Source organism: Equus caballus, chromosome 31 (assembly GCF_041296265.1).
Source record: "Equus caballus isolate H_3958 breed thoroughbred chromosome 31, TB-T2T, whole genome shotgun sequence".
Lineage (NCBI taxonomy): Eukaryota > Metazoa > Chordata > Mammalia > Perissodactyla > Equidae > Equus > Equus caballus.
The window spans coordinates 6714426-6734356 of record NC_091714.1 but is presented as its reverse complement, the minus strand read 5'-3'; the positions used below and the strand labels follow the sequence as shown (position 1 = coordinate 6734356).

Genomic DNA, 19931 nt, shown 5'->3' with positions numbered 1-19931 from the left:
CAGCAGCAGACTCACGACTATCCTCCAGGGGTCACAATTGGGTTGCAAATTCCTCATGGCGCAGTGACTGAGCAGCCTGATTCGGAACAATTTATTGGAATCCTTCTTCATTTAGATTCAAATGGAATAAGGTAGAAATTGAACAGACACAGAAAGTGAGCCTTGCTGCTCCTGTAGTCAGTAAACATTTATTCACTAAGCCCGGTTTGTGTGTTCTCTCTCTCTCGTTTTCTTTCTCGCTCTCTCTCTCTCACAGTGGTTCTTCCAATCCTTCCTGCTTGCTGTTTTAATGCATAATTAAGAAGGTCAGAATTAATGAAGCGATGTGGAGTAAAGTTCAAGGAATCCCCAGGCGCTATTTATTCTATTAGATCTCAGGCATGAATGTCAGCTTGGCAGCGTAAGCGGCATAAGCAATGGGGCTGGCTGCATCCCAGGAATACCCACCAAGGGAGACTCACCTGCACTGTCAAGTCATTCCGAAGATCCTTCCCTGCGAAAATCACACGCAACTGGTCAGCTGGAACCCCCTGTCGCTTAGCAACCGCCTCCTTGAGCTGGAAGATGCTGGTGTTAGAATCGACCTCCACTGGGAAACCATGGCTGGAGTTGAACCTGACAAACACTGACCAAGAAAATTGGAAGGAAGGGGGAAAAAAGTGAACATTACTCAGAGCCCTTAAATGGCAATAGCAACATTTCTGAATCAACTTACCTCTCACCCACCCTTCGATGAATGGCATATATTTTCTTTCAATTATAACATGAAACTTAAAGGTATGGAGCAGCATTTGGAGAAAAATGGAGTTTCCCTGTGGGATCTCCCTTTCCTATATTAGTCAGTGACCAACAACCAAAATTGCCTGCTCCCTTTGACATCTGTCCTGGGAAACAGAGGGACTCAAGCAGACCACTTGCTTGATCGGAATTGTAAGATTCCCAAGAGTTTATCAAAGAAATCCAGCGCTGACAGCTTGAACAAATGCACATTCCCTCGACAGCGCCCCTCTTAATAAAAATCAAAGGCATTGTGTTAGCACTCATGGTACAGCAATGGAAAGAATTCAAGCCACTTGATAGACTAGAGCAAAGACCCACCCGAGGAGGGCATGTCTAAGAGCCCTAGGCATTGGTGGTCCTGGCCAAAAGGCTCCACTGGGTTGTATGGAGATACTTATCTGCCTTTCTTCTGAAACTAGTGACACCACTTCTCTTATTGGAACTGCTGTCCCTCTTGAGACCCGGAGGAAACCAGGTCTGGAACCTTACAGTCTTCTCGCACGCCTTCTTCTCACTGCCAACAGCCATACCACCTCTTCAATGTCTCTCTCCTCTGTCCTTTCCTCTCTATTCCTTCTGTCACTGCTCTAAGTCAGCCTCTCCTTAAACATTTTTTAGATTCTTGCAGTAGCGTTCCAACTGGAATCTTGATATACTCTCTTCACTTCCAAAATGCCCTACACTGTTCTGCAAAGTAAGCCTTATTAATCCAAAGCCCTGACTGCGTCATAACACTCAGATCCTTTGAAGTCTCACCCTGTCCACTTGAAGAGAAAAATCCAAGATTCCTTTCATCCAACACAAACCTATATTCTAGCATTTTCTCCGTTAGTCCCCACACGTGCTGTGCTAAACTAAATGCTCCCAGAAAGCACATTGCAGAAAACTCCCGCACCCGTCTCTTGCCTTTATTCATGCCACACCCTTCTTCACCTCTGCCTGTTGAAAGCCTGTTCATCTCCATGATCCTCCTCAAATGTGACCTGCTCCAAAAGGCCTTTTGCAATCAGCCCCATCAAGACTGAGCTCACCTCTCCAGGGTTCCAGTGGCATTTACTATGTACATTTTGCAGCACTCGCTACATTCTCTCACAGAAGCAACATAGTACAGAGGTTACAGTACATCCTCCAGAGTGGAAGGCTCTATGCACCAGTCTCTGTAGGTCCCTTCGCAGCTTAGCAGACTGGGGGTCAACATATTAGCCCTTGCTCTTTAACTCTCACTGCCCTAACCTTCAAAATATACATAAACCATGGAGTGTGTTCCGTGATGCATTGTATAATATTTATAGTGCTTACAACTATAAGATACCTTCAAAAATAATGGGTATTTGTATATGTCTCAGAAGTTTTTGGTATATATTTTAATTTATTTAAAAGATTATAAACTCTCCAAGGCCAGGCACTATAGTTTATATTCTGCTGTATATCCTTTAAATACACCATTATCACTTACTACTTCTCAATTCAAATATGAGATGGCCCACCTAATAAAAATGACAAAGTAATAATTACAATGCCAACACTTACCATGTGGCAGAAGTTGTACCTTACGTATGCTATTTTTAAGCTTCCCAATGATCTGGTAAGGTTAGTAATATTATCCTTATTTAAGAGAACAGGAAATGAAGGCCTAGAGAATTTTAATCACTTTTCTAAGGACATCAGCTACTTTCTAATGGAATCAGAATTCAAATTCAGTCAAACGAACTCTAAACCCAATTCCATTTCTACCATAACAGGCTGCCTAAAACATTCTCAGAAGAAAAGTCCACATTCCTTTTCCTTAAGATAAAAAAGACAAACAACAGTAGCAAAAAGGCTTTATAACGTAATTCAGGTATTCCCTATACAGGTTAGCCATAGAAAATTGGATTAAAAAAATAAAAACCCTGGTGAAGAGCTAAGAGCAAAGAACAATGAACAATGGTTATAAGACACAATGAGATAAAAATGAGAGCAGGTGCCATTGATGACTCCACAAAAGCAAAAACCTGACATATCTTACCAGCGTGGAAAATATTTAGAAAGAGTAAGGACTGGAAGTGACAAAAGTATTCCAAATAAAGAAAACTGATGGAAAAAAAAACAATTACAGAGGAAAAAGGTGCTTTTGACATACTTTTAGGTAGATGTCATGTGACACCATTGAAAGTAGAAGAGAAATGAGAATGTTTTGGAAGCCCTGGAGGTATATTCACAGCATCCTCAGATCACAGATCATAAGGCAACCAATTCATCAGATAAGACACGGGACAAGTGAGGAGCCATAGGGGACAAAAGGTATGGTCCCAGTTCTAAACTTGATTTTCTAGTAGTGGGAATAGATTTTTTTAAACAGCAAAATAGCATAGCAGGGAATATGGGATGAAGCAGCTGGGAACTATACTACAGCTACAAAAAAAGGAATAAAAATTCTAGGAGATCTTAAGTTGATGATTTTTCTCTAGGGATTCAAACCATGGGAATGCCACCTTAAGGACAAGAATTATAAAGAAAAATAAAAGGGGACAAAGCTGCAAAAAACATATCAGATGACTCTGTGACAGTACTCAAATCATTAGTATCTAAAAGCTTTTTTCTTTACAAGTAGAAAAACTAAAGTTTTCAAGCTTAAGTTCAAATTGGATAAATCATATCAATACTTTAGAAATGAATATTTTTGAGCAGGTCAGATGTGGTATGAATTTACAATGAAAAAACTGATCAACCTCAAATACCCATTACAAACGACTGGCTGAGATGATGAATGCATTAGGAAGTTTGGGAAAGAGTCCATAGCAGACCCTGTACTCTTAGTATAGAGCAAGTTTGTACTCCAAAAATAGTTCCCTAACTTGAGTCACCTAGAGGAGGCAGCGCTAATTAAGGCAGTATCCATTATTTTTATTGTCACTAAGATAGATTAAGTGGGATATGGGTAAATGCTAAACAAGGTAGCCTATTTTTCTGGTTTCTGCTCCACTCCATGATGGACAGGAAACTTCCAGGAACAAAGAGACTTGATAAAGAATTTAGCCTGTCTCCATTTTCTGAGATTTAATTATAAATTAAAAGTTTGGGAATGCATTTTTTTAATGAAACCTACTATAGTGCCAGAAATAAACATCATATCAATCAACATTATCAATAATAGGTATTATCAATAAATATCATAATACACCGATAAAGAAAAAGATAATGAGACACATTCACACTCATTTTTTATGTTATCCCTGTGCAGAGTTCAGAAAATCCAAAGGATAAGGAAGTAAGTGGGAGCAAAGAAGGGAAGGAGCCCTTGTATTTCTCTCAAAGCTGTTCTATGTTGTACATGGGTCGCTGCCACGCCGTGGCTTGATGAGTAAGTGGTGTGGGTCCCTGCCCAGGATCAAACCCACAAACCATGGGCCACTGAAGGGGAGCATACCCAACTTAATCACTACACCACCGGCCGCCCAGAGACCTAGAAATTTTTGCTGAGAGAATCAAATAAGAACAGAGCCTGAGATAAAGCATTTCCATCAGCATACAAACGGGCTCAATGCCTTTGGGCAAGGCAATTCTTCCTCAAGAGAGAATGCCCATCTGCAGGATGTTTAGCTCCAGCTGGAGCCCTGTAAATATCAGGAGCACTCCCCAGCAATTAAGGCAACCAAAAAGGAACCCAGCACACCTACAAATGGCCTTTGGTGAGGAAGTTTCATCTTTACCTTTGAGAAATATCACTAAGTCTAGTATCTCTCATCTTATGTAGACAGACACACCCTGTCCTCGCATTCCCCTCCAGTGACAAACCACTTCTCTGCACAGAAAAATTTATTGTGAACTTCTTTCAGTCCTGCTCTCCACTTCTTTAACTTGCATTCTTTTGTGAACTCACTCTTGAATACTGCTCTTGCTAAAGCAATGACCTCCACATCTCCAATTCACTGGTCGCTTTTCTATTCTTCTCATATTTGACCATTCAGAGACATTCAGTAGGCCTTTGTTCTTCTAACATTTTTCTCTTGGCACCACCCCTGTGCCCTCCTGGCTTCCTCCCTACAATACAGGACATCTTTCTTAGCTTCATCTGCAGGATTCTCTTCCTTTGCTGGACCTACTGATTTTAGGGCACTCAGGGGTCCTTGGACTCTCTGCTTCTGTATCTGAGTGTCTTCCCAGGGATGGTATTACCCGAACTGCATGCGTTATAATTCATGCACAATTTAACGTATTTCCATGGGAAATTTTCATTTAACGTGATTTTTACTTTATATTCTTAGTTTAAAATCCTATTCTGCCACAATCTTCTACTTCTGCACATCTGCAAGAACATCTGAGACCATGGGTTACCCAACTCTTAGGATCAATTCCTATATGCCTCAAGTTATAGAATTGGCTAATAAGAACTATGCTGGGCATGCACTTAACAACTTTCATATAGAAATCTCAAAATACTTAAATACAAGGCAAATTAACCTCCCACTAATCACAAAGTATCTTTAGCATTTGGGAAATAAACTCTGTCTTATCCCTAATTTCTTGCATTCATAATTTAAACCATTTGTTAAAGGACTGTAGAACAGGCAGTTATCAGAATATTTCCCTAGTGAAAAATTTTAATATACTTAAAATCATTAAAAATTAGCTTAAGAAATGATTACAAAAGAATATGTATGTGAATTTATATTTATGTATATATGTGTGTATATATATCCAAAGTAACAAAAACTAATGTGTGTACATATACACACACTCAATATTGAGCATATGTATAATATGTATATATAGGGTATACATATATATAAAAATTGGTCTATGACATCTTAATATTAGTCTAAGAAATAATTACAAAGGAAAGATGTGTATATATATATGCATATATACACATATATATAATATATGTGTATATATATCCACATATATATATTTTATACATACACATATATATTATATATGTGTGTATATATATGCATATATACACACATATATTATATATATGTGTGTATATATATCCACATATATATATTTTATACATACACACTCACAGATTTTGTGAACCTAGATAAATGAATTACCACATTGGGTACTTTATTGTATGTTTTAAACTTGAACTTTAATAACATTTTCCTTAAACTGAGAAAAATATAAAGTATGACACAGAAAGAACATTTACAATTTAGGATGAAAGTAAGTAGGGAGTGAAAGTGTGACTAGCACTTAAAAAATACATGTATATACACACATATACATAGTAATACTAATATTTTAAGAAAACTAAAATGTTGTTTTGAAAGAGAGCCATTATTGTATCCTGAATATCTCAAAAAATGAACAAATACAAAATTACTGGTTAAGGAATAATAGGCATTTGCTATCTGGCCATACAAGTCATTTCTAAGTCCAAAGAAAAAAGTAAGAAGAAAGCCAAGCGCACCATCTAGTAAAGTAACCCCTCCTATACACCAGACACAAAGAACAGCAACAAAAAAACCATTTGTATTGAGTAAAAGAAAGGAAGAAGGAAATGCTTTTATTGTGAGTTAATATAAATTAGCAATTCATGCATTAAACATATTTAAGCTAATATATTCCAGAGCCAGAATCACATTACTGCTGAGTTAATATGAGAAACACACCTAGATGAGTGTCTGGCACACAGTAAGCACTCACTAAATAACAGTACTAATAGTAGCAGGAGAAATCAATATTCTTCTATCTTCTATTGACTTAGCACAAATCATAATTAATGGTTAACAAAATAGTCAGATAGCCAATATAAGTAAGTCTTTGGCTCAAATGCCAAAACTCATGATACAATTTTTATCCCTAAACTTTAAATACAAAATTATATTTACAAATGTATGTTCTAAGCTCTTAGCAAAGACTTAAACAAGTGGCACGTACAAATCAACATGTGCCACTACAGGACACCTGGGTGGAACCTCTGCTTCTCAACTTTCTTGATGTCACTTAACCTGCGTGGGCTTCAATATCCTCATAGGTAAAAATAAGATTCATATCTATCTTATACGGTTGTTACAAGGATTAAATGGCTGACTACGTGTGAAGTTCTTAGATTAATGCAGAGTATAATGTAAGTACTCAGTAATGTTAGCAGCTATTACTAACCAAGAAAAATTAACCAAATTTTCCATAATAAATTGGAAAAGAGCTCTCTGGTAGTCACCAAAATGATCTACATCCTTAAGCTCCAATTGGAAATATTTGTTACAATCTTCTCTTAAAATCGCTACAGATGTGGAGAAATTGGAAGCTCATATATTGCTGGTGGGAATACGAAATGGTGCCGCCACTCAAGCAGTTAAACACAGAGTTGTCATGTGACCCAGCAATTCTGATCTTAGGTATATACCCAAGAGAAATGGAAACCTACGTCTATATAAAAACTTGTACATGAATGTTCATATCAGAATCACTCTTAATAGCCAAAAGGTGGATTAAATAATAAATGGATATATGCATAAATGGGGTATATCCATACAATGAAATATTATTTGGCATTTAAAAAGGGACAAAGTTGTGACTCATACTACAACATGAATGGAACTTAAATGCTAAGTAAAGAAGCCAGTTACAGAAGAACACAAGTCATATGAGTCCATTCATAGTAAATGTCCAGAATGGGCAAATCTATAGACCGAGAAAGTAGATTAGTGGTTGAGTAGGGCGGCAGTCGGGGGTGTCTGGGGAGAGATCAGAGTTACTGCTAAAGGGCCGGGCTTTCTTTCTGGGACGATGAAAATCTTCTAAAATTGATTGTGGTGATAGTTGCACAACTCTGTGAATATACTAAAACCCATTCAATTCTAGACTTTAAACGGGTGAATTTTACAGTATGCAAACTATATCTGAGGAAAGCTGTTTCTCCCTAAAACATCCCCCTTCCCCCAAAAAATCTCGGTTTATCCATCACTTATTAAAGTACTTGGTAAAAGACAACTACTTAGTACTTTTGGAATAAGCAAATGAATGAACGTGCATTCACTTCCTTTTAAATGGTTTTCTTTCCTATTTTTATTCATTATAGAAGTCTGCAATTACAGGAAGAAATGTAAAATTTGTAAACATCATCTTTTGCATTTAGATGTTTGTTTTTACAGTGTGGTAAAATTTTGTTGTTAAATATCCCACAGTTGCTGTACCTAGAAGTGCTTTAAGGATCTGGAATAGTGCTAATGTTACGAAAAAAAGAAGACATATATTTCAACATTTAATATAGAAAATCTAATTTGCTCAAATTACTCACACTTCTAATTTCCATATGCTCTAAAGTAAGTATGAATAAGATTTAGACCAAATTGCCGGTGACATTAAAATTCATTCATTCGTACTTTCAACAAATATTTACCGAATAAGTAACTATGTGCTAGGCACAGTGCTAGAAACTGATGCTACAGAAATAAATAACACAGCCTTGGGGCAGAGATGTTACAAGAGAATTATGCACTACAATATAATATATGTTATATTAGGGTTTGTGTCATGTGTAATATAATCAATGCTTTGAGAACAGAGAAAAGGGAGTGGTTAAAGGCTGGAGGACTTCAAAATATTTCAGATAAGGGAAAATTTATGGCAGATATAGCAAAATAAGTAGCAGATTTCCAGGTAGAGATTTTTTTATTGCTACACATCAAAGTCATAATTTACTAATTAATCTTTTCGAAAAAACAAAGTGTTTTCATTAGCCATTAGGATATCAGTATTATAGGATAGATATATTTGCAGTAGTGAGCAGACAGCAATAAGGGTCTCAAATAAGTTTAAGAACTCTGGAGGTGCTCCTTGAAACTTTTAACAGGCTAAGTTTTCTAATGCACAGAAGGACAAAGGAAGTAATTCATCTTTCAATATTCTGACAACATGTGAACTAACCAAAAATATCCTGGGTGTCACACATTTGAAAAGGAAAAATGTCAAAATATCTACATGTTTATATTCTTAATTTTATGAGATTTTAAAAGTGGTTTCATGATTATGAACTGCATACCTGAGGCCAACGTTTGGTTTACAAATGTGTACTGTTAATTAAATTGGGCATCAGATGTATGATGTAAATGGCTTCTCACAAAGGCATCTCTAGTTCAACTACGTAAATCGATACACTTATTTCAAAAACATCAGGCCTATTTCATTTCAACTTGACTTTTACGACAAATCTGTGTTTGCATGTGTATACATATAAAAACATATATGTGCACACACATACACATATAGTGTCCTCCAGTACAAGCTTTAAGGGTTGAGAAGCTAAGGGTTGCCTTCTCATCATGCATAGTTCTATAGGTCCACCTGTAATAACAACTATGTCTTCTGACAGATGGTTTCTGATAAGATATCCAAATTTTAACACTGAAGGAAAATATTACAGGACCAAGAGATAATCTTAAGGCTATATAACTGAAGTTCAAGATCAGGAGTCAAATGAAAACTTTATTTAGTCCAGTAAGTTTAAAACTCATCTTTGAACATTAGTACTTGCTTTGATGCAAAGTCTCTGCGAGAGTGTGTATTAAATCACTTAACCTCCATTATTAAATCTCCTAACCTATTTCAAATGATTGCTCTTCAGGAAAATACAACAAGCATTATGGTAAAGATGATTCAAAGCAAAAAGTTTTCCCTTAAGTCATTGTAATATTAACATTGTACAACAAAAAAGAATTTAACTCAAATCTTTCTGTTTGCAGATCATTCTCCATTGGGTCTTTCGTGTTTCTGCAATCTTACCTCACTGCCCTCTGCACTAGACTATCTTTTCATGGATGTTTGTATAGCATCTTAAAAGTTAGAGATAGTGTCTCCCTCTGGAGCAAAGGGCAGGCATGCATACTGTGTTATACAAGATTCCCTAAGTTCTTGGTTCCTCTCCTTTAGGCCACCCACTGTGTATGCAGGTGTCACCTGGCCTCTTCACAGTACTTTATGGGAGTGGGGACCTAGAGGATGCTGATAATGTGGCTACTGCTTTGCTGTGAGTAATAAACAATCCTTTTCTCTGACCTAGGAGTCTCCTGTCTTCTACCAGCATCCATGCAACTGCGGCAGGCTAACCTGTCAGCGTGCAAAGAGGGTAAAATCTTATCTTGTCACAGAACTTGACACTGCCCATCATTTCCTTGCCTTAGGCATTACCTTCTCACTCTCTGGGGTGCTTTTTCTTTTTATTTTTTGGCATTCTGGAAACCACATTTAGAAAATAAAATAAAAATGAGCTCTGGATTGAAATAAAATACACACCTTCATTTTAATCAAGGACTTTCCCCAGCTTGTCTTTTTTAAGATGAGATGATGAGGTAATGTTTAAGCTGGAAAATGTTTTTATTAACTACAAGTACTTTCAACAGAAGGAATTCTAATAATCCTGATGCCATAGATGCAAACTTAGAAATATGAAAGAGCTGTTTTCCTTTTCACTTGGAAAACTTGCCGACGCTGATTAAAAGACAATTACTTGTTTTTGTGTGTTTTTTTCACACCTAAGTCTTTAATCCAAATTAAATGTATCTCTATAAATGGGAATCAAGGATCCAATATTACATAGATATAGAGAGATATAGATATATTGAACAGCCAAATAAATCAACTTTGCAAATCACTCTGTAATTAAATGACAAAGCATTTCATTCACCTTTTCCAAGATTTCAATAATTTATCATAGAACTTTTATTCTCTTTCTTAAAGAAAAACTGAATTTTGATTTTAAAAATCTAGACATTTTCTCAAAATAATATAGCACTCATATATGTATTAGAGCAAACTTTCATTAGAAATTTGTCTACAAATGCATGTTTTAAAATCTCTCTCCAATCCTTCTTAATAAATGCTACACCTTTGTCACGCCACTAAACACACTGAGAAAATCAAGAGGCCAGTCTAACAGCCAGGCCTTCTCATGGCTTTTGATGTGTTCAGGACATGCATTGGTCTTCACATTGACGTGATTCTCCATCTGTGTAACGTATCCATATTCGGCGCCCCTTGCCCCAGTAGAGAGGATGCTTTCCTAAAAATTTCCAGGGATGTGAAAAACTTCTCCAAAGATTATTTTATCATCTGGTTCTTTACATATTAAGCTGTTTTCCAGATATCACTTCTACAAATATAGCAAAGAAAAACCAGTGGAGTAGTCAAATCTTTCATGTCCAAGCTGTCATGTAACTCCAAGAAGTGGGCTAGCTTCTCTCTCAACTAGTCTTTCTTTGACAGCACTAAATTTATCATCTGATTTTTATTGCTGTTTATAGAATTACTCTTTCTTTTCCTTCAGTTTTACATCTGCAAACAGTTTGAGGACCACCTACAAGATGGATTTCAATGCTTACCAAATTTTCTCTTCTTAGGAAAGGCTCATCTGCCATAACAGCAATTCTACACCTGCCTTTGAAGGAAGCTTCCAGAAATTCTACTATGCTTTTCATTATATTAATCTGAGTTCACACTATTAATTCACAAAAACTTCTGACTTTCTTTCAGAATTAGATTGATTTTTTTATTGAGATATAATTCACATACCATAAAATTCACTCTTTTAAAGTGTACGATTTAGTGGTTTTAATATATTCACAGAGTTGTACAACCACTGTAGTTGTTTACCACCATCTAGTTCCAAAACATTTTCGACATCTCACAATAATTCCGTACTCATTGGCAGTCATTCCCCACTCACTCCTCCCCCTAGCCCCTGGCAACTATAAGTCTACTGTCTGTCTCTACGGACTCACCTATTCTAGGCATTTCATATAAATAGATTCATGCAATAGGCAATCTTTTGCACCTGGCTTCTTTCACTTAGCATAATGTTTCCAAGGTTCCTCCATGTTGTGGTATGTGTCAGTACTTTATTACTTTTTATGGCTGAATAATATTACATTTTATGGATATACCACATGTATCCATTTATCAATTGATATACATTTGGTTGTTTCCACTTTTTTGACTATTACTAATAACGCTGCTATGAACATCTGTACACAAGTTTTTGTGTGGATATATTTTCATTTTCCTTGGGTATATACCAGCAGAATCACATGGTAACTCTATGTTTGACTTTCTGATGAACTGTCAAACCTTGATTGATCATGAATGTCAAGCAAAAGTGACAGTTTCATACACTATTGCTCAGGCAGGGTTTTGGTGAAATCAAGTCAATTCATTCGCATTTCCACAATACAGACTCATATTTTAACTAAGCATCTAAGCAGGTCCTACAATTTTTGGAGTAAAAGTGGCTACTTAGTGATTATTACTACTGGTGGCTATGGTAACGCTAACAGTCTATCCTATCAGATTCACAAGAGGAAAGCTCAGGAAAATGATCTTGTGGTCATAATTCTCAATTATTTCTCTGCTAAATTTCCTTGATTATTTTCTAAGCTTTTAACTAGTTCCAAGATCAAGCTTCATATTTCCTCTTTTTAACCACAAATATGGGTTCCTAGTTGAAAATATAACTTACAAATCTTATTACACTTTGAAAATGTAAGATGTTAAATGCAGAATGACAGTAAAGTTGGTAAACACAAAATTGTAGGTACTTAAAAATAAATTCAAAAGCATAGTGCTTTGGATTTGCACAGTGCAAAATGAAACTACGCTAGCACTAAAATTAGTTTCCTAATAACAGCAAAAAAACACATTCACTAAAGGAAATAAAAATTCTATGATCTCTTATTTTTATGGTAAGAAAACCCAGACAAGGATTGTCTGACCTAGACAAACCAGTTACTCTTGTTTTAGCTTGACCATGGGTGTGGCAGAGCCTTTTAAGGCTGCACAATATAAAAAATCATGTAATTCATGCTTTTAAGTTTCTATGATAATATTTTAAAATTTTCTGATCTCTTTTTTGATTATAAGATGCCTTGGGCAGTAAGAAGGGGAAGGAAAGAATTGGAGGAAAGAAAGAAGGAGAATGGAATGGGAGGACATATTTCTAGAACTTTTTAAAACAAAAAAGGCAACTTCTAGGTTTCCAGTTTGGGAAACCCTGTAAAAGGTAACAGGTAACTAGTGACTGGTAACAGGAGTAAGAAGAATTTGGCTTGTGTGGCTACATGCTGTGGAGAAATGGGGACAAGGGTAGAATAAGGGTAGAATTAACTAGTATGACCATATTCCCTCAACACTTAGAATAGAAACCTTTTTAACACCATGTGACTTTTGCAATTTCTCCACTTCATCAAACATGGTGACTTTAGACCCTTATCTTACTAATTTATGGTTCTGATAAATCCTTAGGTCCAATGTGATTGGAAAGTAGTGAGGGAAACAGATTTCTTAGGATTCTATTTTTCTGGCCTTTTCTCCATATAAAGGAATGTTTCAGCATAAAGAGTACAGATGCATAGCACTTAACACAGTGAATACTACTTTCAAACTGCAATATATCTGCTGCATTTTCATGTTTGGCATAAATCATGTCAGTAAAAATGGTGTTCAAAGAAACAGAACTCTAATATTATGTCAGAAGAAGCAGATTAAACAAATGACCTTGGTGTTCCAAGGCTATCAAAATGCAAAATCATTTTTTTCAGGAGGTAACATTTAGGGAAATGGTGGTATTTCTTCATACATTTCAAGACAGAATAAGAAGTATGAATGTTATATTAATTATCTAAATAATGTCAAGTGCTAATGGTAGGGAAGAAATAGAATGCTGACTTCACCTGAACACGCTGATATGGAAATTTTCTCACCATATAACATATTATATGAAAATGCAATCATGGCTAGAACTTTTTATCGGTTTTATATGCCCCTGAAAATACACTAAAATTGAGTTAGGAGGAGGGCATATGATGATATTTAAGAATTTAACAAAGTTATCACAAGAACATCACACTCAAGTTTCATTCTCACTCCCTCTTCCTGTCTGCAACTTCTGGATATATGGTAACTAATATATCTTAATGTATTTCTGTATATCAATATTTTTATTACATTATTTCTTAAAATGACAACTCCAAATAACAACCAGTGCTGAAAGAAAATACCAGAACCACCAATATTTTTCTTTTCTCGACATACTTGGAGATACATATTTTTATGTTTATAACAGAAGTTAATAAAGAAACATGCCCAGCTTATTATTTCCAGATTGATTGCAGAAATAGCTTCTACCCTTTTTGATGATGTAGAAGTTTATACATATATTGATGAAGCAGCAACTGTGATAAATTACTTTGAGAAAATAACACTTTTCATTGCTTTTCTCTTTTTTCCTTACAGCTGTGTGTTATGAAGTGAAATGTGACTGGGCCCGCCTTGAGGATGGAGAAGCGATCATTCGCAGAAGAGGCTGTGTGTGCTAACATCTAATATTCACCTGTGCCCCAGGTATTATATTATTGTTAATTTTGGATACAAGTTAACACTTCACTTTTTTGTATACCATTGCTGCGTCTGCTTCTACTGCAGAATAAAATAGATACTATTCTCTTTGTTTTTCTCTTTTTTTTTCCTTTTTAATTCTATTCTTTTGTTTAAAGGCTAGGTGGATTTGGCTAATTTCTCATAGTTAAGGAAGGCAACTAACAACTATTCGTGTTTATTGTATGTAATAGTTAAATTGTTTCAAGAAAGCAGCTGCAAATAAGCCATCTCCTACTTTGATCCCCAATTTCCAGCAGAATAAAAGGTGATTATAAATAAGCAAATCTGGTAAATAAAAATATACTGAGCCCAACTAATATGAATTATTCCTTTGATTCTATTATTACATTTATTTATTAATATTACGAGTCTGCTAAAATGCCAACTTCTCAGGAAAGTCCTCTAAACTATGCTATTTAACATCACACATAATCCCCTCACTTGGTACACCTACTCTTGTTCCATTCTTTTTCTCCACTGCATTTATCCATATTAGACACAGTTCAATAATTTATCCCCAGCGTCTGGCACATACTACTTGCTCAAAAAATACAGGATGAGGGGCCAGCCTGGTGGTGTGGTGGTTAGGTTCTCAAGCTCTGCTTCAGTAGCCTAGAGTTTGAGGGTTCATATCTGGGGCACAGACCTACCACTGCTCATCAAGCCATGCCGAGGCAGCATCCCACATGCAAAGCAGAGAAAGATTGGCACAGATGTCAGCTCAGCGACAGTCTTCCTCAAGCAAAAAGAGAAAGATTGGCAACAGATGTTAGCTCAGGACCAATCTTCCTCACCAAAAAAAAAAAAAAAAAGAAAGAAAGAAACAAAAGAGGATGAATGAATACTGTAACACATGGATGAATTATGGTAGGTACTCATTAGAACCCTTATCATTCTTGATCTTAAGTTATTTATCATGAATGACTCCCTCCACCTTCTGCTTCTCTCCCAGTCTTCACTGAATAAGTAGCACCATCAATGAGTGGATCATGCCAAAAACTTAGGGGTCATCATCAATTTATTTCATTCCCTTATCCTTCTTACCATTAAGCCTTGGTTCTAGCTCCAAAATATATCTCGGATTTTTCCACTTCTCTCTGTCTCCACCATTACTCTCTCTTGAATACGAGCAGTACCCTTACAGCAGGTCTTTCTCCTTTACACTTGTCTTTCAAGAGCAGTCAGATGAATCTCTTGACACAAGAATAAAGTCACATGACTTCTTACTTAAAACCTCTCAGTGAGTTTCCGTTGTTCACAAAGAAAATCTACACCCCTTACTACAACCTCCAGGGCTGCATGATCTGGTTCCCGTCAGTCCTCCACCCTTATCCCACACTCAGCTACACTGTTCCCCATGTTCCAGCTGCGCTGGCTTCTCTGTTGCGTTTCTGAAATAAACCAAACTCTTTCTGAATTTGCACTTGCCATTCCCTCTACCTTGGAGACTCTTCCCTCGTATCTTTACAAGGCCCATCTGCATCCTTTAGATAGCATTTCAAATATCTTCACAGGTCATCCCATGACGGCCCTAATTAAGCAGCCTCTCCAGTCACTCTCTCATCACCTTCTTTATTACTGCCATGGTTCTTATTACCAGTTTATTTGTTTATTTGCTATTTATTAGAATGTAAGCCCTAATAGGTCAAGGACTTTGCCTCTTTGTATTAATAGGGACTAATAAAGTGCCTGGAATACAGGACATGTTCTATATACAGCAACTGGACCAATAAATATAACTTCTCCTCACCAGAATGTGCACTCCTCACCTTTGCAATCGCCATGCCTAGCCCATAAGAGGCAGGCTACAACTGTTGGATGAAGTAAATGAGAAACCTTAAATCATTTACTGCTATCATGAGTGCCACCCAGAAAGACTTTTGTTCATAAAGATTTGCATATGATAACTAGACTGAGAGAAAATGTTGAATTTACTCAACTGGCATTTACTAAGCTTCCGTCAAGTGCTGGGAAAAAGCATAGGGCAATTTGGGTTGTGATATCAGAACAAAGAATACTATTTCTTAACTATTTGATAAACCCTTGAATGTAGGATACACACATTTCACCAAGGCCTCTGGCAATATTTTTCATTATATCCTTGTTTTCAACATGCAGAAATGTGGGGTGGATAGCCGCCCTGCTAATGAATTTGGTACCATACAGTGGTTAGATGACGAGTTCTACTCTAAGAATGTTGAGCACATTCAACAGCTCATTCAACGCAGCAAATATTTGTTGAGTAGCTCCTGCCAGCCAAGTACCGAGCTTTATGCCAGGATAATAGAAGAATTGTCTGTAGTCTCTTACCTAGAAGGGTGTATAAGTTTTCCAGCAACTTATCACAGATCTATGCCCTGTACTATTGACACCATTTTAAAATTAATATGTTGGATGAATATAGAGAGATTATACTTCTATCATTATCATATGAGAATTGTAGAGAAAGAAAACAAAAGCAATAAACAAATAAGATCCAAGAGATGACAACTGTCCAGAAGGCTGGGATGAATTCACTAAATAAAATTGACTCAGATACATATAAGGTCCTACTCTTAAGTTCAAATACCAACTACACATTTACAAAACAGAGGTTCTATGGAATACGACCACTCATAAAAATTGCATAGGGATCTTAATTTACAGTACTTTTTGTAAAAAATTTACAGTTCTCCTTGTAAAAATCTATTGTGATACAGCTATCATAGAAACTAGTTTTATCTTCCGGTGCATTTACAAAAGAGTAATCAGTCCTGTGCCAGTCAGATCACCTCAGACTATTATGTTCAGAAGTGGGCACCGCACCATAAGAAAATGCTCCAAGGAACCAGCTAAGATGATAATGAGGATCCTTGCTGCTAGAGCACTTGAAATTGCTAAAAGACAGACTATTGAAGAATCTGTATAGGAGGTCAGAGTATATTAAGAAAGCGTGAGTGAATGGTGGGGAAGGAGGGAGTTGATACCTATCTTCGAATATCCAAAAAGCAGGTATGTGGAACAAACATTAGACTCCTTACATATGATCGTAGGGCAAAGAATAGGAACCTACAGAGATTTTGATTCACTATAAATAAGGCCCAACTAACAGCACTGTCCTGAGAGAGCTTGAATCATCTCACAAGGAAATGAGATCTCCATGGTGGGTCTCCCATGGGTCCTGGGATGTCCTCTTGGCAAAGGTACCACACTGGAGATTTGAACACTGAATAGGTGATGGGAGTAAATGATTTCTAGACCCCAAGATCTTGATATTCCATAATATAACGAAAAGGGATGTAAAAAATTAGGAATGATAAATTGTCATTCATTCATTTACCTAATCCCTGCTATTTCTATGCACTGTTAGAGGTGCTGTGGGCAGTTTGGTTCTAGAACTGTGTTTTCCAATATGGTAGCCATTGGCCACACATGGCTAGTCTGCATTGAGTTGTGCTAAATTGAAAAATACACACCAGATTTCAAAAACAATACTAAAAAAAGAATATACAATATTTTCTTAATACTTTCTACATTGATTAAATGTTGAAATGATAATATTTTGGATATACATAACATTAAAATTAATTTTTTTAATTGAAGTTATGACAATTTAAAACCTTGTGAAATTTCAGTTGTACATTATGATTTGTCAGTCATTTTACAGGTGCACCACTTCACCCGTTGTGCCCACTCCCTACCCCCACTTTCCTCTGGTAACTGTTAATCTGTTCTCTTTGTCCACATGTTTGTTTATCTTCCACAAATGAGTGGAGTCATACAGAGATTGTCCTTCTCTATCTGGCTTATTTCACTTAACATAATACCCTCAAAGTCCATCCACGTTTTTATGAATGGGACCATTTTATACTTTTTTATGGCTGAGTAGTATTCCATGGTGTGTGTATGTATGTGTATATATATTCTTTATCCAGTCATCAGTCGATGGGTGCTTAGGTTGCTTCCACATCTTGGCTATTGTGAATAATGCTGCAATGAACATAGGGGTGCATGGGTCTCTGAACTGCTGATTTCAAGTTCTTTGGATAGATACTCAGTGGTGGGATGACTGGGTCATATGGTATTTCTATTTTTAATTTTTTGAGAAATCTCCATACTGTTTTCCATAGTGGCTGCACCAGTTTGCATTCCCACCAGCAGTATATGAGAGTTCCTCTTTCTCCACAACCTCTCCAACATTTGTTATTTTTTGTTTTGGTTATTTTAGCCATTCTAATGGGTGTAAGGTGATATCTTAGTGTAGTTTTGATTTGCATTTCTCTGATGATCAGTGGTGATGATCATCTTTTCATGTGCCTGTTGGTCATCTGTATATCTTCTTTGGAGAAATTTCTGTTCATATCCCCTGCCCAGTTTTTGATTAAGTCATTTGATTTTTTGTTGTTGAGCTCTGTGACTTCTTTATATACTACGGAGATGAAGCCTTTGTCAGATATATGATTTGCAGATATTTTTTCCCAGTTGGTGGGTTGTGTTTTTGTTTCAATCCTGTTTTCCCTTGCCTTGTAGAAGCTCTTTAATCTGATGAAGTCCATTTGCTTATTCTTTCTACTGTTTCCCTTGTCTGAGAAGACACGGTGTCCAAAAAGATCCTTTTAAGACTGATGTCAAAGAGTGTACTACCTACATTTTCTTCTAGAAGCCTTATGGTTTCAAGTCTCACCTTTAAGTCTTTGATCCATTTTGAGTTTATTTTGCTGAATGGTGAGAAAGAATGGTCAATTTTCATTCTTTTACATGTGGCTTTCCAGTTTTCCCAGCACCATTTGTTGAAGAGACTCTCTTTTCTCCGTCGTATGTTCTCAACTCCTTTGTCGAAATTAAAATTAATTTTATGTTTCTTTTACTTTAATTTGGCCACTAGAAAATTAAAAGTTACATATGTGGCTCACATGGCTTACATTATACTTTTTATGGACGGCACTGTTACAGAGACTAGCAAGAAAGTGGATGGTGTAAAATGCCACACTCTTTGTATATAGGCATTGAAAAGGCATTATATCTAATCTCAAATTAGACACAACTTGATACACAATTAAATAGTATCCTTCATGAAGCTTCCATTCTACATGGCTTGGACCAGAAAGACTACTTAGTGCTAGTCTGAAGCGAAGCTATGCTGGAGCCACGCATGTATTTTTTTTTACGTTGGAAGTTTTTATGGGTACAGCCATTTATTTTAGTTATATAATGGTGCTGGCACCTTTTGCTTTTTTCACTGCTATATTTCCTCCCTTCCTTTCTAATCTATTCCTTTGCTCATCACCATTGCAAAACAACAATTTATAATTAATTGTTTACATTTTGCAAACATTAATAAAATATGTTTTGCCATTTAATAAAGTATTAGATATTAATGTGTTCTCTTAGTTCTGGGTTCCTACACATTAAAAGTTTCCACTTTTATAATTATAAAATAAATATGCTTCATTATTAAAATTTACAAATTATAGTTAAGCATAAAAATTAAAAGATGTATATATTTCTGGTCTTTTTATAGCATCATCTATGCATAAATACAAATACAGATTTAGGCACATTTTCCCAAATCTGGCAGTGCTTCTGTGCTTTTGTATTTTATTGTACTATAAAAATTATTGGACCATTAGTCTTTTTGGAATTGGTTTAACAAATTCCTTAACTGGAATTGCAGCCATCTATCATCTTTGTGAGCTGTCTTTAGATTTAAGAAGTTTTAACAAGCTATCATAATCAAATGACACTGAATAAACATCTTGAGTTGGGCACCTGGTACCTAAGAACATTAGGTAATGAAGTTTTTTCATATT

At 36.1% G+C, this 19931-nt stretch overlaps 1 protein-coding gene across 8 annotated transcripts in view; it reads right to left on the bottom strand.

The window, feature by feature from the left end:
* Nucleotides 1–19931, bottom strand: part of PRKN (parkin RBR E3 ubiquitin protein ligase) — a 1205440-nt gene that overhangs the window by 964936 nt on the left and 220573 nt on the right. For all 8 annotated transcript variants that reach the window (XM_005608125.4, XM_005608126.4, XM_070256476.1 and 5 more), the window contains one exon: nt 462–625. In XM_005608125.4, coding sequence (XP_005608182.2) covers nt 462–625 — 164 coding nt within the window. The remainder of the gene's footprint in view (nt 1–461; nt 626–19931) is intronic.